The following is a 21,600-nucleotide window of genomic DNA, read 5'->3' as shown; positions in this document are numbered from 1 at the left end:
TGGGAAAGACGCGTGCGCCGCTCTTGCTTGCTTTCTCAGTCTGTGTTCACCGTCTCTGACCGCGCGCGCTCAACATGGCCGACTCACCCACCCTCAGCATAACTCTTCTTGGTGCCGGACAAGAGGTCGGTCGCTCATGCTGTGTCTTACAGTACCGCGAGAAGACTATCGTTCTTGATGCCGGCGTCCATCCAGCCCATAGCGGCATGGCCTCGCTGCCCTTTGTCGACGAGTTGGACTGGAGCACCGTCGATGCCATCTTGATTACCCAGTACGTGCGTCATGTTATTGGAGATTTCCGTCTCACATTTTTTCTCTAGCTTTCATCTCGACCACGCAGCCGCGTTGACCTACATCATGGAGAAGGTGCGTGTTTGTAGCTTCACATTCAGCGAGATTTCCTCATTTATTAACCTTGCAGACTAATTTTAGAGATGGGAAGGGAAAAGTATACATGACACACCCAACTAAAGCGCTCCATCAGTTCATGATGCAAGATTTTGTTCGAATGAGGTACGTTTTTCTGAACTCGACTTACGACAATATTTTATATTCCAATGCAGTAATTCATCAACGGACGCGCTCATCTCCCCGCTTGACTTGTCAATGTCTATCTCTTCTATCATCCCTGTGTCCGCCCATCAGCTGATCACCCCCTGCCCGGGTATCTCCTTCACCCCGTACCACGCTGGCCATGTCCTGGGCGCCTGCATGTTCCTCATCGACATCGCCGGTGTCAAGGTTCTCTATACGGGCGACTACTCCCGCGAAGAAGACCGACATCTCGTCAAAGCCGAATTGCCGCCCGTACGCCCTGACGTCCTCATTGTGGAAAGCACGTACGGCGTGCAGAGCTTGGAGGCGCGGGATGAGAAGGAGCTGCGATTCACAAATTTGGTACATGCTATCATCCGACGCGGTGGCCACGTCTTGCTCCCTACTTTTGCTCTTGGACGTGCTCAGGAACTGCTGCTTATCCTTGACGAATACTGGAAGAAACATCCCGACCTGCACAGTGTGCCGATCTATTATGCTTCGAATCTCGCGAGGAAGTGCATGGCGGTGTATCGAACTTATATCCACACCATGAACTCCAACATCCGGACAAGATTTGCGAAGCGAGACAATCCCTTCGTGTTCAAGTAAGTATATATTACCCTCGCATTTGACGAATCGTCCTCATGGCGCATATAGACATATCTCTAATATGCCACAAGCAAGGGGTTGGGAGCGCAAGATCGCGGAGGGTCCTCCGTGCGTGGTCCTGGCCAGCCCTGGTTTCATGTCGTCAGGACCCAGCCGAGAACTCTTGGAGCTATGGGCGCCCGATTCTCGCAATGGCCTTATCATCACTGGGTACTCAATCGAAGGGACCTTGGCGCGGGTGAGTGACCCCATCATATGGCCAGTATTACGGTCCTTTTTGGGAGGACAGTCTCTCTCAATTCTCTCTCCTCATGTATATCAGCCGCATCAATGTAACACATCTTCACTTTCTTGTGCCACGGCCTGAGTTCTGGTGTGCTTGAAGATTGAGTGACATGTATTCTGTTTTCTCCCTCTCCCTTTCTCTGTTCTAAGCATCATGCGGAGGACACTCACGGTGATTTTTTGGTGCACAGGACATGCAAAACGAGCCAGATGAGATCATCTCAATGAAAGGCGTCACTATCCCTCGCAAGCTCTCTGTCGACTATATTTCCTTCAGCGCCCACGTGGACTACTCACAGAACTCAGAGTTCATCGAACTAATAAAGGCACCGCATATAGTACGTCTCTAGTGGCATCTTCGTAGAATCGCAGGTCGCGAATATGTCTGACCACTTGTTTTTCAGGTCTTGGTTCATGGTGAGCAGACAGGCATGGGCCGTTTGCGCGCCGCATTACAGGCGCGATATAAAAACAGAGGCGAGGAGGTCAAAATTCACACGCCGCGAAACTTGGAGACGTTGAACCTCACATTTCGAGGGGAACGCGTAGCCAAGGTGCGTTCTTCAGTACACCAGACTCTACAACGCGAATGCAATCTAATTCTAATGTTTCAACACGTAAAACGACGTTCTTACTCTACAGGCCATCGGAAATTTGGCCGCGAAACCACCGAAAGCGAACGATACATTCTCAGGGTTGCTCGTAGCCAAGGATTACTCGTACACACTGCTTGACCCTCGCGATCTGCGGGACTTCGCTGGGCTGTCGACGTGCGTTGTCACACAGCGACAAAAAATCGCTCTCGGGGTCGGCTGGGACCTCGTCCGGTGGCATCTAGAGGGCATGTACGGGACCGTGGAGGAGGGCATGGACAAGGACGGGGTGCCGACAATGCGGGTGCGTATCATCCGTCCTGGGCTGGTCCCACCTTGTTCATGCTTTAGTTCTTAACGCTGTGTATTGGTGTGCGTAGGTGATGAGCGCGATCGACGTCAAGCTGATAAGCGAGCACGTACTATCGTTAGAGTGGGACTCTAATGCTGCGAACGACATGATCGCGGACTCCACGCTAGCTCTCATTACCGATATCGACAAGAGCCCGGCGTCCGTAAAGCGTCAGCACCTTCTCGTTCTTCCCATGCTATCTGCTATCTGCCCTCCTGACACTTGTTGTCTTCCGGGCCCTATTCATTTCGTCTCTAGTGACGGCCCAATCACATTCGCATTCACATTCACACCCACATACGCATCCGCACTCGGACAGCGACTACGCCGCGAACCCGATGACGCGGATCCAGCGGCTGGGCATGTTCCTTGAGGCGCACTTTGGCGAGGTCGAATACCACATGCCTGAGGACGAGCCTGAGGATGACGAAGTGGAGCAAGGCGAGTCTACGAGCCGCGAGCCGTCGTTCCTCATCCAGCTGGATGAGGCAGACGCGCGAATCAACCTCATCTCGATGGTGCGTAACTGTACCCACATCAAAGTCCTTTATTCGTTAACTAAAGCTGGATCGATCTTAGACGGTGGAGAGCAGTAATGAAGCCTTGCGAAAGCGCGTGGAGGCCGTGCTGGACATGGCCGCGTCGACGGTCAGCTCTTTGCACGAATCGTTCTCCTCGGGAGATGCGATGGAGGACGAAGAGAGCATGATGGCGAAAGCGAAGTCTACCGCCAACAAAACTCTCGAAAGCGTCCCGGAAGAAGAGCAAGGCCAAGACAAAGCTGTCGAAAGTGCAGAGAAGACGGCCGAGGATAGCTCACAAGGTGATACGCAAGACAATTCGCAGGAGAGCACACTTGGAGTGGATCAGAAAAACGCTGAGGGCGACGAAAGCGATGATTCCGAGCCGGAGGGCACTGAGCTGGAAGTGCATGGTTGATCTGACTAGTTGTATCCTGTCGTTGTTTCCGTCTATCACTCGTGTATTTGTACATATAGTGCTGTTGCTATCGTTGGTCCCAACATCAAGCATCAGGTTCAAAATAAATGGCGATGGCTGAAAACATCACAAAAAAGACATAACATTGCACATACACGCATACACAACGCTTCCTCATCGTTTACCTGCAACACCAACGCGACTCCTACGGCCTCCCTTCTTCGCTGCATCGGACAACGAGACGTAAGCGTAAGGGTCGACGCCGCCCTTCTTAGTAACATCACCACCGGCCTTCTGTAAAATGGCCAAAAGTGTCAGCGAGTATGTAAGAGAGAAAGACGATCCAAAGCACCTTGGCCTTGAACTCGCGTCCAAGTTTGGGATCTGAAGCTCGCTTTTTCCTCGGTCCCTTCCCAGACTCGACATCTGCCATCTCGACATCCCCATCCTCTTCGGCGTTCTCCCTTCTCCGCTTTTTCGTGTCTTTGTTGAACTTGATACGCCCGTTCGGTCCCCGTGTGAAGCCATCCGCAGAAGTCATGCTCTCACGGTAAGCCCCACCAGCCACGTCCTCTTGCGCGCCAGCCTCCGGCCCTGAATCCGAGTCTTCGTCGATGATCATTTTCCCTGTATCCGCGTCCATTTTGAACTGCGCCGCGTCCTGGCCCGGCTTGCGTCTTCTGTTATTATTTTGAGCATCTGTACAACGTGTTAGCTGTTGATATAAGGCACCAAGGGATAGGCACACGCACTAGTGATACGCGAAGCGGCTCCCGAAAGTAGATCCATCGGCTCGTCGTCGTCGACGCGTATGCGAGCCGCAAAATCGCCGCCTCTCCGCTTTCCAGAGACTGCTGGACGTTCTTTCTCATCGTCGCTATCGTCCAATTCACTCTCGCTGCCATACAAGACGTCTTCGAAAGCGTCTCCTGTGGTTGGCTTGCTTGATGGTGCCTATGAGTAAATTTAGCCAGGTTCATGGAAATGAATTCGTGCAAAAAGGTCGCCTTACAACGTCGTCGTCATCATCGGCAGCTTGCGCCCGTTTCTTCTTCGCTCTGTCCTTCCTCTTTTTGATATTTACGAGCATCTTGGAGGCTTCTTCCTCGCCGGCGCAAGAATAGACATCTTCCCAGCCAAACCTCCGGATCATCCGCTCGAAGATATGGCGCACTTTCGCCTTGAAATGGTTTTTGTGGTCATGCGACCAACGGAGCAAGGCCGGGACGATCTCCGCCAGGTGAGGGTGCATCACGTCGATTGGGAAAGTGTGGATAGCCAGCTTCACGAATCCAAGCGTCGATTTGACAATCTCTCGGTTGGCAGAAGAGAGGAAAACGAGAAGCGTAGTGAATATCTCATTGTGCATCTCAGCAGAGATGGAGTCTACCAAGGGAAAGGACATGAGACAAATCGCTCTTCATCTAACAAGAAACTGCACCTTTGAACTCGAAGACTAGCCTGGAGATCGCCGTGACGGTCGCGCTGATCATGTGGGGAGTTGCGCCGGCCAGACCACCAGCAATCATTGTCATGTATTCTTCAATAGTGGCCTTGGCTGACGATTATGTATGAGCAAAATGATCATCAAAGATGATGGTTTATAAGTTGTACGAGCATACCTTCACCAGCGTCATCTTCGTCCATTCCATCAACCATACCACGCTTCACAACCCCGCCTTCGTTCATCTTCTTACCCATCGCCACGATGAGATCAAAGGCAGCATTACGAGCCTTCTCTGACGGTTCCTTCGTCCCTAGGACTGCTTCTGGTATAAGTGAAGGAATGATATGCAGAGCTGTTGTTGGGATCGAAGGTAGTACGTTGCTGAGGAATTGGAAACGATCCTTATGAACGGACGAGGTGAGACATCTATGGGCAGACACAAAAAGCGCCCTACCTTCTTCGCGGCAGGTGCTAGGCCTTCCGATACATTGTCTAACCTTTGTATCACAGACTGAGCATCGACCGGGACCTTGTTGCTCTCCACAAGTTTTGTCAAAATCTTGTAGCCACGCTTCTGGACGCCGTTATCTTGGTTGGCGAGCACTTCTTTGGAAAGGCACAGTTCGAATAGAACCGCAGCATCTGTGGGCGAGAGGTGAGGGAGTATGAGGATTAGTATGTCTTGAGTCGTAGCAGCTACGCTGCCGCCCTCGATGGGTCCTCTTGTGGGCTGAGCTTTGGCCAAATTCTGCTTGAACAGGTCGATGACTTTGTGGTATGCTTGGCTGATAGCCTTCGGAAAAGGTCATCAGACACGGTTGATCTGGGGAATGCATGAACGCCAAACCTGGTCACCAGCGATACCAGCCCACACACTAATCACATCACCCACCATCCCTCTGGAATCTCGATTGACGCTTCCGAAAACATTAAATAATACTGCCAGCCAACTCTCGGCCTGCGAGCGCAAGAAGGTGACATTTTGAGCGGCCTCGTCGGCAGAGATCACGTCTGCGTGGGACAACGCCGCAAATTTCTCTATCTGTGCGCCGTCTTGAGATGCGAGGACGCTATTGGACTCGACGAGAATCTTCAATGCCCTCAAAACGGGGGGTCGGAGATCGGGCTGGTTGTACATGAGCTGAGAAAGCAGCTGAGAGAACGGGCCATTGAGTGTCTGGAAGTGGGGGAACAGGGTGACAAGGTTGGCATTAGCAAGGCGAGCTACGTATTAGCCGTAATCGAACCAAAATTCATTTGACTAACCTCTCGGAGGTCGGTAGTCCCCCAGCAATATCCCGGCAGCCCCGACCAGATCTGCGTAATTAAGACGGTCCACACTTTAGCTTCAGACTGGCGGTTTTCTAGTTCCGCCTTCTGCTGTAGATCGAACATGCGTTCCGTAAGGGGGACAAAGTACGAGACGAAATGCGCCAAAGGCGATGTATGGGGTTGTGATAGCAGGGGAAGTAAAAATGCCCGCGGTTCGCGGCCTGTCTGCCTGTTGGCGGTCCCACCTTTAGTTAGGTTCCCGAGGGCAAGTCCAAATGGATAAGACTCACCGGTCAGCTGGTTCTAGGTTGAGTGGGAGTGCATGCAAGAGGACCTCAGGTCCGAGAACGGACATGGCTACGCCCAGCGTCCCGTCGGCTGCCTCTTTGAACTCGAAACCCTTTTGGACCCTCGCATGCCCGATTTTTTCAATCAGGGAAAGGAGGAGGATTTGGGCGGCCGTAGGCGCCAAGGGACGCTCCCTATACCTCAAATTCGCAACAAGTGATGAAATCACGGACAGCAACTCTGGCATCGAGCGAGCAAACGCGAGCGAATCGAAAGCCTTGTCTGTTTGAACAATGATTTTTCCAAGCGCTGATTTCGGCTCGCCCTTCCCATGTTCCTGCGTAGCCGGCGTTATGAATGAAGGGGTAAAACACTGAGATAAGAGCGCGAGTGACAGGGCTGCAGCTTTGCGCACTGAAGCGTTGCTAGATTCGAGGAATGACCACATAGCTTTCCAAGCCTTGCCTAACTCAGCGGCTGAAAGTTCGGGATCAGCCTCCTTCAAAGCGAGTATTGCATTGCCCAAGACGAGTAGCCATGCTGGGCCTAACGTAGCATCAGTTTTTGAAGGCGGAGAGGACAACACTGCCTTCAGAATATTAGGAATCTCCGGAACGACATCAGCCTCGTTGCCATCTGTTGGCGAGGAGAGGAGATCAGACAAAATAGAATAAGCGGCTTGCGATAGGAACGGATTTCCAAGACGAGGGAGGGAGAGAATCAATGGTACAATGGTAGGAAGCGACTAGAGGCGCGAGTCAGACGACGCGGCGTAAATATCCAGACAACTCACCGACGGAGGAAGCCTGAGAAGGACGAGTCGCAGGAAGGAAAGTAGATGTATGGCTACTTCTGCACCTTCCATGTCGGCACTGTTACTTTTGAATTTGAGAGGAGCATTGGCGTTGATGTCTCCTAATGTAGACTTGACCCACTCAGCAACACGATCAGCATAGGGATGGAGCAGCAAAGGGCTGGGCGGGAATGATAGCACGTCTTTTACAACATCTGCTGCCTTCCTGCGGACTTTGGGTCGCGGATCCAGACACAGCTGGAGAATAGATGCGAAAGATTGGCGGATGCCTTGGGTGTCCAATTGTGGGCGATCTAAAGCTCTAAATACAGCGCCGTATATGGATAGTTGAGATCTGAGGGGTGGAGCATGGTTTTTGAGAAGTGGATATAGCGGGGCAGTGAGGGCAAGGATTGTGCCCAAGTTTCCGCGTATCACTGGAAGAGGTGCGAAGGGTGTTACAAGAGCGAGGAGGTATAGCTCTGCAGGCAGCATATCCCCATCGCTCAGAGCAAGACCTGATGACCGCTCATTCTGCAATGTCCCGTCCAAGGTTGTGAGAAGGGCCGCAAGGTATGCGGTGGGGGACCGTTCGGTCTTTTGTTCATCGAGGGTAGCTTCGAGGGCGCGAAGCAAGGTGGCGGGGGCCTTTTGGTGGGCAAGGGAGGAGGACGTGTGGGGCCGGATTTTAGTCAATGCTTGCTCAAGGCCGTCAGACATGGTGGGCGGGAGGGGCGGCAACGGACACAGGACGGTTTGCAAGCTGCAGCCTGCAGAATGCTAATTTCTGAAAACAAGTCAAGAAGCTTACATAATTGAGCATTTGCGGTGACGTTGTTGCGCCCACGCTGCGTGCAAGTCACTGTCAGGCTCAACGCCAGCTCTACAAACTACCCGACCGACATTCATGAGTGCAACTCTATTCATTTCACTATAGCTTTGTATGGTGCGGAACCCAACCATGCCTCGGGGAACTCCTACTCCATGGTCTTACTTTCTCATCCGGTTTGTGTCAAGGATGGCTGTTGAGTGCACTATCACTTACCATCATTGCTCGCAGGCTTCTTTTCAAATTCGTCCTCAAGGTATTCTATGGAACAATAGTCGTCGAGGGCGTTGAGAATATACCTGCTACCGGAGAGCCATGGTTCGTCACTAGAGCCATTTCTCTGTATGTCTACTGACTACTCTCCCCTACTCTCCCAGCATTGTATGCGCGAACCACACAAATTCTCTAACAGATGCGCTGTTCGTATGCCAGTAACGATGGGTTCGCCTCACTGACTTTCCATCTAGTCTTCTTGTGTCGACCATTCCGTCAAGTGTATGGTGTTCGTAACCTCCTCCTTCTCTCGTATTCTGATTGTTTCTTTCGGGCTTCCGACATGCCCTATAGAAACGCAACATGCTACGGCTCACCGCGAAATCCACTCAATTCGGCAAGAAGACGCTGACCAGCTGGCTCATCGAATCTGCTGGGACCGTGCCGATTCAGCGGCGCCGAGACTTTGCGGACGGCACAGTCGACAACAGTCAAGTCATGCTGAAGCTTCGTGAGGTGTGTTAAGATAGGGTGTGCTCATATGAGCCTCCCTTGATGTTGTTTGTACAGGCCCTGGAACAGGGCGATGCTGTGTGTCTCTTTCCAGAGGGTGCTAGTCGGTATCATCCCACGATAGCTCCTCTCAAAACCGGAGGTATTGCGGTCTCTCTCTGATCCCACTATCCATCTGAAGCGCTTTCAGTCGCACGCATCGTGTCCGATACCCTCACCCAGAATCGAGACAACCCTGACTTCAACATCTCTGTACTAACCTGCTCCGTGACTTACATGTGAGTTCCTTACGCCAAGCCCTCTCGCACCATTTCAGACTAACACCGTCTAGGCACCGTCAGCACTTTCGCTCCGATGTACTGGTAACCTTCCACCCCCCAATGAGGTTCCGTCCTCAGGTCAGTTATCGGTCGAATGCTAAGCTTTGTCCCACGTCCCAATCGTATTCTAGGACAATCCCGAGCTGCTGGCACCAGTGGACTACGACAATATTCGCTCGCTAACCGCGCGTATGCACAAGAAAATCGCATCTGGGACCTTTGATGCGCCGTCATGGGACCTCATTCAGCTGGGCAGGTTGGCAGCATCGATATATGCCCCACTTGGCACGCACATGAGCCTGGGAAATTATGTCCGGGTTTCTCGTGCGTTCTTGGAAGCATTCAAGACGGAGCTCCTCCCAGAAGCGTTGGCTGACTCTGGCGAGCCGGACCTAGACGATCTGACTCGAGACATCGAGGAGCTTGTCCGGTTGAAAACGGATCTCAAGGTTCGATTTGAACGGGTTTTCAATATCAACTTCTTCTCTAGGAGCTTACATTCATTTGTTTTTGGAAGGCATATCAAACTGAACTATCCAGGTTGAAGATCAAGGATGACCGCATAAGGCGACCTCTACCTCGACACATCGTCCTGTACCGCATGTTTATACGACTTTCGTGGACTGCGTTCTTGCTCACGATCTGTATTCCCGGCCTAATCCTTTGGACGCCCGTAGCCCTCACAATATTCTACGCCGTGCACAACTTCAAGAAGACGGGGCCTATCTACGACACATTCGACGAGATCGCCCAGTACAAGCTCGTCTACGGACTCGTGTCTGGTTTATGCGTGTGGTTCGGTGCTTCCTTGTTCACCTTCCCCATCACGCACATATCCGTGATCGTCATCCCAGTGTTGATGTGGATGAGTCTACGTTGGTTCGAGGACGCGGTCTCGGCCTGTCGCGCCTTCATCACGCTGTCGCGGCTTCTCCGAGTCGGCCAGCCCACACTGCGGCGCCTGGGGCAGGCGCGGCGCGACCTTCATCGGCGCATCATGGACCTAGCCGTGAATGGTCTCGGCCTGCCCGACGATCCAGAGACCTACTTCGCACAAGATGGGGAGAAACAGAAGGGGCGGGTTACGGGCCGATGGGAGAGCAAGAGAAAGTACTTTTCCGTGCGGCGTCGGAGAAAGAGGGACTGGAACGAGACGTTGCGTTTGAAAGAGCAAGTTGACTATCCTTCGGACACTGACCGCTGACAGCCTAGTGGAAATTAGAGAGAGAGAGATCTGGGACAATAGTAGATATCTATAGTACATCAAAGTAATGGGTAACAAGGCATCGTGCATACGGGTCACGGCTCGTCTGGACAGCTAGGAGAATACAATGAATCAAAAACAAGAAGACAAGCACGACAACAAGCATATAACGTATCAAGTTATCAGAATGGAACGGTGGATATATGTATGCGCACAGATCAAACAACAAGAAGGATCTCAGCCTTCAATGGGAGCGTAAGCACGATTGCCTGCCGCCCATCTGTGACCTTTGCGGGCAGAGACACCAGTCAAAACCACGCCGAAAGAGATACCGAAGGCGACTGCCCAAGAAACGATGCTCAGATAGTAGGCAAAGCCTGTACAGATTGAGCCAAGCAAATTAGTGAGAAAAAATTGAAAACATACTGGGGCGGGCGTGGTCGAACCCAGAGAACTTGGAAGTGCGATACAGATCGGTTACAACAGCAAAGGTGATCATAGGGAACAAGGCTATAGCTTATGTCACCAGGGGCTGATCAACACCGAACAATGAAGGGACGCACCATGAAGGGCAACAAGACCCGCAACGGCCTTCCAGATTCGCAGACGGCGGGAATGGGTGCTCACCCCAAAGATCAAGGAAAGAAGCGCGATCGCGCCAAATCCGATGCCCAGCTCCTCCACATACCCCGCACTCGTCCATGCCGTGCAGAAGAAGCGATTGTTCTTTTCACAACGGTCGGTGACACTGGCAGGAAACGGTCGGCACTGGTAGTCTGAGTAGGTAACTTTGCCGTTCGACCCGGGGATATTGATAGACGTTGCTTCGCAGCGTTCCATGAGACCATATCGCACAGTGTACTTCGTGCCGAGAATATCCTCGCCCTTGACAACAAACCTGATGATGTTCCAACGTGAAGGTTAGAGATGAAATTGTACATGAATGCAAGAATTTTGAAAGGTGACAGACCAGTCGTTGCTTCGAGCAGCCAAAATATTCTATAGAAAGGGGGTTTCAGCGATAAAAATGGAACGTGCCAAGGCGTACGTACTAGAGCCAAAGTTGCAGCAACCAGCACGAAGGCGATGGCATATGAGGTCTTCCTCATCCTGATGGTTTGGAGACAAGCAAGCTCTTGCAGTCCAAGTCTAGGCCCCGAATATTGAAGTGACGGCTAGGCAGGATGCAAATGACACAGTTCTGAGCTGAGGCTTGATCAGGAGATAGAGATGCTAATAAGCTACTGTGATAAGTCCCTGTCGATTAGTGGTTAAATCATCACGTTGTGGTTGATCAATCCCGTGAAGCCGGAGGCTCGAATCCTCCCTGGGACATTGTTTTTGTGCATTCCCCTTTCCACAGCGCAGTAGTTCGACGTTGCCATATTTTAGCGTTTCAGTCTCTAGCTATTCATGGTCACAATAAGTTACTGCACTATGAATGACAAACTCGCACGGCCCCTGCATTGTGGGCAAGTATATTGATGTCATGGCAGCCTCCGAGGTGGGCGAAACACCATCACATCCAGGACAATAAAATGGAGAAAATTATGATGGTCTTTAAATGAACGAGATATACGGTGGATTTAGTGCAACAGCCGAGGAAATCGGAGTGTGCAATGTAGAGTGATGAGACGCAATATCACACCCTTGAAATTCCCTCAACGACACGAGGATAGCGATCGGCGATCATCTATAAATCCAATGTCAGTGAGAGAGATGCCCATACAGTGTCCGAAACATACACCAAAAAGTTGAGGAGCACGGATAGCCAATACCCCCGGGTCTTCGGCAAGTCCGACGAAACTATTGAACAGGCGTCAGTCAAATAAGTCAATAAGAGATGAATCCTGATTGAAACTTGCATCGTGGATACCCCCGCCTCGATGGCTGAGGCAAGCGTCAAGTCTGCAACGAACATCCCACTTAGCGGGATCGCTATCGGCAATAAGCGGCACTTACGTAGCTGTACGCCGATCAAGAACGAGAATAGAAGGACAGGAGCTGTGTACTGCCCGTCTGAGTTGTAGGACGGGTGTGTGACTGCAAAGAGTTGAACATATCAGGTAATGATCGAGATGGAGGTCACGCAACCGGGAAAAGACTCACAGCGAAGGTAAAGATAACCGAAGAGTGAGCACAGCATGCCGACGGCATATGCACCCCACGTCAGCACTGGTGGTAGACGATATGAGTCTTGTGAATGCCTGTGGAGATCATGCACTCACCCATGCTGACCAAGGAATCATTCACCAACGCGTCTATCCCTGTGATGACGGCAACCGTGAGACACGGTCAGCTTTCGACTGATTGATGAGCTCTTACCTCGGTCTTTGAACAAGCGCCAGGTGTCCCTAGCGGCAGTGATGTAAGGCTTTCCATACAGAGCTTTGAAGGGAATCCGTCAGTCAGTTTCGTTCCCATGATGATACCACTCAGAAGAGACTCACCAATCTCAATATACGCGTATCTTTCAGCCGACGTTAGCAGTAGCGCTCAGCGAATTGCAGGGTCCTCACCTATTGAAGTACTGTACCAGTCCCTCGATGCACCCGATGAAACATTCTGCGCAGCATGCCAGGGCCATTTCGATGGCTTTATAATTTCGGCCCATGAGAAATGATTGATATTTTTCGAGAAAATAAGCTCACGGTGACCATTTGAATTAGCATTGTTCCTGACTGCTTGCAGAATTAAGCGTATGATTTCCAAAATGGTCACGATGAGGGAGCCGAATGCGATGGAACCGAGGGACAAGGTGGACGCGCGAAAGAGTGCCGCCATAGTGGGATGCTTTGGCATTACGCCTTCTTCGCGGGGGCCGAAGTAATACCAGCCTAAATCCGATAGGTCAGAATCACCGAACGACGGCTGTGAGAGAAGTCTTACTCCCAAAAGGACCACCCGCAAGAGTGGCTAGGACAACGTTACCCAGCGTCATTGAAGTCCAAATATACGAGAACGTCGCGTAAAACACGAGGCCAGCGACTTTCCCAGACGAACAGTCTGTACCCTGATTGCATTCTGTTATGGCATCGGTGATACTGACTTATTCTTATCAAGGTTATACACAGTGCTCACGAGGATTGCCAGGCGTCCACTTTGAATAACTGGCGCTGTATGTGAGCCATCATCTACGCAGTGGTAGATTTGCATACGTACACTGCGATGACAACAAACGAATACCATCTGCCGTAAAATGAATGAGAATTTCGTCAATTTCATCAATGCAGACTCACACGCTCAAACCTGCTTGGATGAGCAAGCTTATGAATGCCATGCCATACACCGATTTGTGGTGTTTGCTGACGTCCATGACAACTTGAAGCAACAAGGACGCAAGAGGAATACGTGACCTGAACCCAAAGTACGAGAATATTGAGAATAGAGCTATCACTGTGAATATAATCGCTCCGGCTGCAAGTCAAAGATTTTCGGTAAGACAGTTTTTGGGAAAATGATTAAATCGACTTGCAGTAGTACGCGGTAATCCAATAATAGATGCATACACCACTGATGAACTTCAGGCACTGAATGTTTAAAGATGTATTGATGGCTTACATATTGAGCAAGATTGTGAGAATAAGCGTTATATGCATTATAAGCATTGTGAACATTCGTGCGAGCAAAAGGTAGACTGTAGAGAGCAAAAGGCCACAGCCAGCAACAAATAGAAGCAGATATGCGGTGCTCCTGCGAACAGGACAAGTTAACAACGTGTCCGGACGCGAGGAAGACTAGGGTTTCACCGGTTCAAAGTGATGCTGGTCCCAGTATTACCTCTGCCTACACCGCCTCCCAATCCATTTTGAGACGACCAATTGGATAGGACAATGCCTGAGAGTATACAATATCCTATGAACTGATAGAGCAAATCCATGTCGATAGATAAACCTAGCGGGCAACGAAACATACACTCACCTGAGCCAAGAAAAGTATCAGGAAAATCGGATCATTGATCCTTGTCTTGGGCTTGAAACGGTCTCCTTCGTATGGGGATTTGGGATCCGACCCATACTGCTGTGCCCCAGACTGGTACGGCTGAGCGTACGGCTGAGACTGCCCTGGGTGATAGGGTGGTTGGTATTGTGGCGCAGCTTGGGGCTGGGAACCCCACTGTTGGTCGTTGTGTGACATGACGACAAGGGAATGAGTGGATGTACGAGGAGCGAAGAGCGTCGTTCCCAAAGAGCCCGCTGCATGTCTGAACTTCGTCTTCGATGACGTCGAGTCTCAAACCCGGCCAAGCCGCCAATGCCATATATGGAAGATGTCTGCACGCATGCCACCCAAGGAAATCGCCTTTATGAGTCTAGTATATAAGCTGAGGAATGTATTACATGTCCTACCCTGTACTATAACAACACGAGTCAATTCGAAATACGAGTCCACAGCTACAAATGTGCCGAAACCAGAAAACATCACTAAAGCATTGGTACACGTGCAGCAATCACCCTGATTATATTTGTCAGGTACAGGCGGATTGAGAAGAGTAAAGCACTAACCGGCCACTCGCGTGATCATTGACTTTCATTGGTAGTAACATCCTTGAACCGGATAACCAGTGCAGTGATGTTATCGTTGGTGTAGCGCTGGAGCGCCTGGCGAATCAGCTCGTCGCACGCCTCCTGGGGGTTTTGCAGTCCGCGCACAAGATCAACTGCAGTCTGATCGTCCAAAACATCCCAAATCTAAATGAAATATCAGCCCAGATCAGACCGGCCACATCTACACAACGCACCCCATCACAAGCTAGTATCAGGAGCTCGTCGTCGTCGGTCAGCTCTGTCTCCGTAGTGTACGGCGCACCAACGACAAAGTCCTTCATGGAGGAATCACCCAGGCTTCGTGTGACTGCTAATACTCCATTGACCCTTCCGCCCATCACGAAACCACCTGAGTCCACGATTCGCTTGGCTTCCTGTTTATCGGTGCCCTTGTGGTCATACGTGAGACGCAACGCTCGCCCTGACCGGCATAACACACCGCGGGCATCTCCCGCGTTGGCAACATAGAGGACCCTGCGCAGAGGTGGCCCTGGTGGTGGCACCTGAGACGACTGGTTATTGGCCCCTTCTTTCGGGTCCTTTGAAATATGTGAAGGAGATTGCGAGCGAGGAGTGGAAGGAGGCGACGCGGACGGATGACTGAGCCGCCCCAGCGCCTTTTTCAATTTCTTCCCTTTTCCGCCGTTGCCATCGTCATTTCGTGACGTATTCACTGTATCTTCAAGGTCCACTTCAGGGGTAGAGCTCGATGAGTTGGCAGGGGGAGTTGACGACTCCGCCGAAGACGCGAGAAAAGACTGTCCGCCATCAGCATCCTCAATTCGGAGGAAAGCGGTTACGGCAGTACACCCAGAGTGTATCTTGCCCTCGGATTCTTCAGAAATTTTCGAAAGGCTTAGGTCAACGTTATGAAATGTCAGATTGTAGACATCTGGTATGGAGGAGGTAGGATTCTCTCTCATGATTTTGAGCATACGCTGATTGTAACAGGTGGCAAGTGAAGATGTGACAGGGTCGGGATGGAGGATGTGGACGTACCTCATGGAAGTTCCTGCCACACCATTCGGCAGCCTCCTTTCCAGCGTGACCATCGAAGATGGCAAAAAATCCTTGGCCGCGGATGCCAGCATAATCGGCAACGTAGGAATGGGCATCCTCCATTGTTCGCCTTGCTCCCTTTTCATCCGCTACTCCGAAGGAGTAGGTGGGGAGCTCGCGAGACCATGGATTAGGAGCCTAAAGAACGGCTTAGGGAAAATCAAAATCTGATTCGTGATCAAGCAAACCATGGAACTGTATGGAAGACTGTCTTGCGATGGATTCATGTGAATCGCGACAGGCTCAGATGCGACAACATCATCAGTGGCGTTATTTGAGTTTGAGTGCGAAGACATAACGTTGAAAACTTGATTGATAGCAGAAGAGAAAGAGGGAGTGTGGTTTCGTCTCATGCAGGTCACGTCGTGAAGGGCCTTTTCAAGCTGGTAAGGTGGCATTCAGAACAAAAAAAGGTATACATACGGTGAGTAAAGACAATAACAAGTTTTGCTGATGATTCGTAACGTAGCGCCGTTATTGTAATGGTCTGAAATATGCAGGAGAGTAAACAGAAGAGGATCAGAGCGTTGCGATGGTGGCTTCGCGGTCATGACGCGATGGAGCGCGCGTTGCGGAGAGATTTGTCCACGTGACTAAACCCCAGTGTAGGAGCTTGCTGGTGGAAACGACGCAGATCCCGAAATTGAGGAGAATCCAAGCTGAGCGCTGATGACTCCCACTAGGTCCCACCTGTGAGCTTCAAGAGAGAACGGGACCCTCTGGGGCCTGTTACTTCCCTGTTGTCTGTCTTGCCAGTCAGAGATGTTGTTCCGCCCGCCGAGCAAGCCGTTTCATCCTGAAGAGTGACGAGCATGTGCTCCAAACCAATTGAGAAGTGGACACCGAATACCACCAGACTCGGTATACCCGGATTCGATGTTTTCAGCGAGCAATAGCGAGGTCTAGGGCTGTCTAGGGACTCATACGTACAGTAAGCATATACATCTCAGGCCCCGATTTGCCCTTCACTCCCACAACATTCCATGTTTTTCTGACGTCTTTGAATCTGAAAGCACCCTGATGGAGAGTGTTTTGTCTTCAATATCAGCATCCAGCAATAGTTCTTGGCCTTCTCTTTCATCCCGCTGCTCGATCACTGCTTTCAAGGCTCCTACGTATCACCCTCTAGATTCCTGAAGACCACATCAGTTGTGCCAGCCCGTGGAACTGTCTTTTGAGGTTGCAGCGTGTCTTCCACCATCAATAGCGAGTACGTTGATACTTGCGTGATCGTCGTCACCTGAGCTGACCAGATGTTGTCACCTCACCTCAAAGTGCATCTCTCGAGTCATTTTGTGTGTCTTCCTATTTCACACCCAGGTTTTATCGCACCGTCATGTATAGATGTGCACGATGTTTCGTCATGATTCACTATCTAGGCGCGGACCGGTGTCTTGCGAGTCGTCGACCGCCTCGACAATCCCTGGGATACGGCCGCAGAAGCCTTTAAGCTCTCAATGCGTGCGGTATGTAACCCCGCACGATTATGGTGATCTTCAGCTTGCAGTTCGCTGACGTTGACGCTGAACTTCTTAATGTGCCATACAGCACGGTTCTCTCCCCCCGTTCGGCAAACGGCGTTACCCCCCGCTATGGTGAGTGTAATACTTGTTTTGCGAATCGCATGTCTCCTTCGGCAGGATCGTGGCCCAGGATCAGCCACGCGCGGGCCGCGTCCATCTGATTGCGCTTGGTTCATCTTAGCGAGGGTCACAGTTCAGTCTTTCATGTCGCGCGTCGATCACCAATGGAGCCAGTGAAACGAATATATGGCTCTGTTCTTATTGATATACCGTCGCAGCGGTGTGGCATGTCGATAGCCGGAGCACTGCATCTCCACCTGTGTGCTGGCTCCAGACACGCAATGCGATGGTTGAGCGATAAGTAACTCGTTGAGCTCACTCCTCCGTCCAGATCTTTGACTTATCGTCTTATTTCAACAGGCCATCCGATAGGGGCAGAACCGCGAAGGAACCAAATCGCTGAAATCTTCTTTGACTTCGACCTCTTACGACATGGCTTGGGAAAACCGTTTAGAGGCAAGAGAACGCAAGGCCTTGGTGCCGTCCCCAGAAGCCGTTGACGTACATGTTGATGAAGAGTAAAACACACCTTTCTGGGTAACTCCATCAGTGTCTGCGGACATGCCGTTGAGCAACGAGGTGCAACGTGCTCATATCGTCACATAATATCAGCGCAAGCTAGTTTGTATATGCCACATGTGCGAAGAATCCGAAGCTAGGTTGCTGACCGACTGTCATATCTACGATACATCGATGACGGGCACAGAGGGTGCTGAATCCATGCCTCAAAACGTTTACAGCCAGTAAAACACGGCATGGACCAACACAGTTGAAATATCGAGGACATGCTTTTGATTACAATATCACTTCTGTGGAACGCATCCTGCCCTGTTCTTTCCTGTCCTATCAGGTCCTATCCCGAGGGTCCAGCCCGTCACGAAAATATGATAAACAGACATCGTCGAGGTACGAAGACTGCTTCGGGCCAAAGATCGACCTAGGTTGGAATACAGTTTGAGCAAGGACAGGAAATAGAATCCAACAAGCCAATTCCATAATATGCCTCATATTCGGCGACCTTGATGATCTGTTTCTCTCGAACGTGAGACCATCAGCTGCGTTGAGAGCGCCGGGAACAGAGACGTTGGCGCCATCATGACGGCGAATTCTTTCCAATCATCATTTTCCGATGTAGCGGAGAAATCGAGCACGAGGAAACCGTTGAGCGCATTAGGTGCGGAAATACTGCCGTCATCCTCCCTGTGAAAGGGCACACACCAAATCACCGCCGGGATTCGAAGCAACGCTAGTGACGTTCCTGAGTTCTTCGAGTTTCAAGTCGGAAACTGTCGGAGCCGTCTTGGCACCCGCTTTAACCTACAAGGGATGCTGCAATACAATAGGAACATCGTTGGCGTCCGGATTGACCTAGAACGAGGAAAGACGCCTTCGTATAGAATACGCCATTGAATGCTTCGAAACGTACGTACAAACTTCATATATCCTTGTTAATCATGCAGTTATAATATTCGACTATATTCGACGGGGTAAAAGAAAATAAATACCCTGACAGATTGTATGGTATATGGTGAGTTGCTAATCAAAAGTCGTTACACAGAAGGGCACAACTATGCGAAGTCGGCATCAAGGGTATCTGGAATGATGGTTATCAAGGGGCGTCTGTCCCATCAGGTTTCTGTCGCCGATAGTAGAGTACTGGGGGAAGAGCGTGAGCATCAGCATGAGAGGTTTTGCGAGGAGCACTTACATAGGGATCAACAGAGTCAGCATGCGAAGAGTGGTGCCAATGGCCCATCGATTGTGGCTGAGAATTATCGGCAAGCCGGTAGCTGTGACCTTGCGGAGGGCGACTGGCGACCATCTGAGAAGCAGGGATATATGAATGCGGAGTGCTAGCGTAGCGATCGACAGGGGGCATGGTGTGGTATGAGAGAGGCATTTCCGGAATTACGGGTAGGGCATTGGATTGAGGATGAACGGGGAGGGTAGAATAGTGCGGTGAACTGTTTTGTAACGAGCTCGAGCTATTGAAAATGTCTCAGTTTATTGTGTACATCAAAGCGGACTCCACTTACTGCGAGCGATACCCAGTGTCCAACGTCGGAGGGAGGGGCGGTGGCATATGCAAGAAAGGGTCGCTGAACAAGTCCGTCAGAGTGTGAAAGCCTCATAGGTGACTGTTCTCCGTACCTGTGCCTCTTGGACAGGAGTGGCGGTAATCCCAGCTCTTGATTCTCTCGCTTGATGGGTGGCGTGCTGTCCCGAGTCGGAGGCGTCGAACCCTCAGACAACCCCGACGAGCCTGCGGTCGATGGTCTACCATCTACTGTCTCCACCCTTTTAGACGTGCTCTTCTTACGCTGTGGGACACCGTCCGGCCATGTGCACTTGAAGATGATGATCGATGAGTACTCTCCACTGCCGTCGATTCGGTCCGACGCACCTCTCTCTGTCCATGAACACATCGGACGCAATTCGGCTTTGTCTCGTCACACTAAACATCGACTATGAGCGCACGGGACAGGGACAACAATAGTCGGGACAACCTTGATCTTTTTGATACGACAGGTCAAGCAGCCGGTCTTGCTGCGCGTATATTTCGGCCTCCTTCGCTGGACTTGTTCCATCCGTACGGGCGGAGCAAGAAGATGCGCGTGGGGCTGAGCCTGTGGCGGTGGATAGTATGGGGGTATATAATGGGCAGATGGGGGACTGCGGCGGACGTTACACGTGGCGCATATGGGAAGCCGGACAATACTCACTAACTAATCGAATCGGACATGGCTGGATGAGCTCTTGAGACGGAGTCGATGTATGAGGGGTGCATGATCAGGTTGAGTGCGGAACCATTGAGAGGGTTATAAAGAGCAGAGGTTTCGCCCCTTGAACCAAACTACTGCAACGGATCACCGCCTATCGGGTAAGTAGATCGGGATCTCAGGGTAAAAATCTGAATTTTCTGAAGGGAACCTAGGGAAAATAAATTAGAAACTGCGCCTGAACGTGATGCCCGTTCCTATAGTCCGGTCACCTCTACCACATGGTGGCCGGGCGAAAACGTGTTTGTGGGCGCTTGGATGGCAAACTCTCTGACCTCGTTTTGGCGCTGTTTCAATACTATCAAAGACTCATCTCCTCCGCGAGACCTTGGCCCCTTTGGGGAGACCTATGGATCGTGACGGGATTCAAGGTTTTGACGTTCTTCACATGGCCTTGATGTAGGTTCTCCCAAATGAATCTTCTTCATCTTCGACGAGCTAGGTTCTTTGGTGATAAACAAGTGGTACATAAAACTTACCAAAACGCTCCGAAGCCAGGCTTGTCTATCGTCCTCGTGCATGAATCAAACTTTGAGCGCTACGTCACTGTTCACACCAGCCCGACCCGATGACCGAAGGTCGAGTGCCTTGAGAGTGACACAAGTAGAGACCTTAGCTCGTTTTCGCTTCCGTTGATGGCATTAATGAGGCGCCCGGTTTGAACAAACATTGATGACCACTGGGAACGCTGAAGCGCTGACCCTTCATGCGTGCATCAAGAAGACTCCAACCTGACGATCCATATTGATGGTAACCCGTATGCATATCCGTAAGGTATGTATCCTTGTTACTCTTGGAGAACTCGATCACTGGATCAGCTGGGAGAAACACTTTACTTACAGGTATCTGCATGCACGTAGCAGCATCGAACACATGTCAAGCACATGCCCACTCTCTATTCCTGCGGGTGAACATACGATGGGCTTGCGTCTCTTTATGGCGGGTACCACGGCTGCGCTCCATTCGTGCGATGGGCCCCTTTGGCGTTCTTCCTTGAACGCAAAGGCGGCAAGATCTCAAAAGGTCGACGGGCCACATGTGAAGAAAGCACCGAAAGAAACCATGTGCCAATTTAGAAAATCCTCGTGATGCCCTGATACCACGGCATTTCCCTTCGATCGACTAATTCCCATTTGGCGTGGTCAAGAAGCCTCGTTCCGCTGGCAAGTATGCCGGAAGCATCGAATATTGCATGTCGATCTGGCATTGATTTAACGCACACTGTATGTATATCTAAGCGGTACATACACTGCCATGCCATTCTTTGAGCGTAAATATGAAATCATTTAGCTCAGCCACAGAACACCATGAATGGCTCCGATAGTATCTTAGTCGGTCTGCCAGGGAGAACACGGTGAACACCCAAGGCGTCATACGTAAACTGAGATTGGTCTGCAAGTCAGGGTGGGATTCGCTCGGCGTCGATAGCGCAAGGCT

The 21,600-nt window shown here is 51.0% G+C and overlaps 7 protein-coding genes across 7 annotated transcripts; 2 read left to right on the top strand and 5 right to left on the bottom strand.

The window, feature by feature from the left end:
* Positions 1-74: 74 nt before the first annotated feature.
* On the top strand, positions 75-3,415 carry HETIRDRAFT_434763 (uncharacterized protein; the record flags this gene model as incomplete). Its single annotated transcript, XM_009549250.1, has 11 exons — positions 75-271; positions 321-366; positions 422-513; positions 564-1,142; positions 1,222-1,384; positions 1,623-1,769; positions 1,836-1,985; positions 2,074-2,328; positions 2,405-2,546; positions 2,635-2,894; positions 2,956-3,415. The coding sequence occupies 11 exons, from the start codon at positions 75-77 to the stop codon at positions 3,313-3,315; spliced, it is 2,391 nt and encodes a 796-aa protein (XP_009547545.1). The 3' UTR covers positions 3,316-3,415.
* On the bottom strand, positions 3,401-7,835 carry HETIRDRAFT_427731 (uncharacterized protein; the record flags this gene model as incomplete). Its single annotated transcript, XM_009549249.1, has 12 exons — positions 3,401-3,432; positions 3,501-3,609; positions 3,668-4,014; positions 4,068-4,269; positions 4,328-4,701; positions 4,757-4,873; positions 4,938-5,163; positions 5,217-5,555; positions 5,610-5,939; positions 6,029-6,263; positions 6,325-7,067; positions 7,116-7,835. The coding sequence occupies 12 exons, from the start codon at positions 7,833-7,835 to the stop codon at positions 3,401-3,403; spliced, it is 3,774 nt and encodes a 1,257-aa protein (XP_009547544.1).
* Positions 7,836-7,985: 150 nt separating this feature from the next.
* On the top strand, positions 7,986-10,291 carry HETIRDRAFT_445282 (uncharacterized protein). The gene is made up of 10 exons (XM_009549248.1): positions 7,986-8,120; positions 8,176-8,262; positions 8,322-8,363; positions 8,412-8,439; positions 8,512-8,673; positions 8,728-8,812; positions 8,861-8,948; positions 9,002-9,068; positions 9,122-9,439; positions 9,508-10,291. The coding sequence occupies exons 1-10, from the start codon at positions 8,059-8,061 to the stop codon at positions 10,192-10,194; spliced, it is 1,626 nt and encodes a 541-aa protein (XP_009547543.1). The 5' UTR covers positions 7,986-8,058; the 3' UTR covers positions 10,195-10,291.
* HETIRDRAFT_385468 (uncharacterized protein) lies at positions 10,186-11,341 on the bottom strand. The gene is made up of 5 exons (XM_009549247.1): positions 11,247-11,341; positions 11,165-11,193; positions 10,758-11,092; positions 10,621-10,704; positions 10,186-10,571 (listed from the first exon to the last, which is right to left on the bottom strand). Exons 1-5 carry the CDS (start codon positions 11,301-11,303, stop codon positions 10,432-10,434), a joined length of 645 nt encoding a protein of 214 aa, XP_009547542.1. The 5' UTR covers positions 11,304-11,341; the 3' UTR covers positions 10,186-10,431.
* A 495-nt stretch (positions 11,342-11,836) lies between these two features.
* Positions 11,837-14,455, bottom strand: HETIRDRAFT_418788 (uncharacterized protein; the record flags this gene model as incomplete). The annotated part of the gene is made up of 19 exons (XM_009549246.1): positions 11,837-11,887; positions 11,940-12,000; positions 12,060-12,102; positions 12,157-12,237; positions 12,304-12,369; positions 12,423-12,461; positions 12,520-12,582; positions 12,645-12,664; positions 12,714-12,789; positions 12,846-13,031; positions 13,084-13,218; positions 13,276-13,304; positions 13,357-13,383; positions 13,434-13,611; positions 13,670-13,707; positions 13,756-13,887; positions 13,944-14,056; positions 14,116-14,211; positions 14,246-14,455. The coding sequence occupies 19 exons, from the start codon at positions 14,453-14,455 to the stop codon at positions 11,837-11,839; spliced, it is 1,644 nt and encodes a 547-aa protein (XP_009547541.1).
* A 259-nt stretch (positions 14,456-14,714) lies between these two features.
* HETIRDRAFT_427728 (uncharacterized protein) lies at positions 14,715-16,096 on the bottom strand (the record flags this gene model as incomplete). Its single annotated transcript, XM_009549245.1, has 4 exons — positions 14,715-14,885; positions 14,936-15,679; positions 15,741-15,938; positions 15,989-16,096. The coding sequence occupies 4 exons, from the start codon at positions 16,094-16,096 to the stop codon at positions 14,715-14,717; spliced, it is 1,221 nt and encodes a 406-aa protein (XP_009547540.1).
* Positions 16,097-18,769: 2,673 nt separating this feature from the next.
* HETIRDRAFT_410078 (uncharacterized protein) lies at positions 18,770-20,384 on the bottom strand. Its single transcript, XM_009549244.1, has 7 exons — positions 20,107-20,384; positions 19,891-20,056; positions 19,788-19,838; positions 19,535-19,731; positions 19,420-19,482; positions 19,092-19,368; positions 18,770-19,039 (listed from the first exon to the last, which is right to left on the bottom strand). Exons 1-7 carry the CDS (start codon positions 20,124-20,126, stop codon positions 18,968-18,970), a joined length of 846 nt encoding a protein of 281 aa, XP_009547539.1. The 5' UTR covers positions 20,127-20,384; the 3' UTR covers positions 18,770-18,967.
* Positions 20,385-21,600: the final 1,216 nt, after the last annotated feature.

This window comes from Heterobasidion irregulare (assembly GCF_000320585.1).
Source record: "Heterobasidion irregulare TC 32-1 unplaced genomic scaffold scaffold_06, whole genome shotgun sequence".
In the NCBI taxonomy this organism is placed as follows: Eukaryota; Fungi; Basidiomycota; class Agaricomycetes; order Russulales; family Bondarzewiaceae; genus Heterobasidion; species Heterobasidion irregulare.
This window is presented reverse-complemented; position numbering and strand designations above follow the sequence as displayed.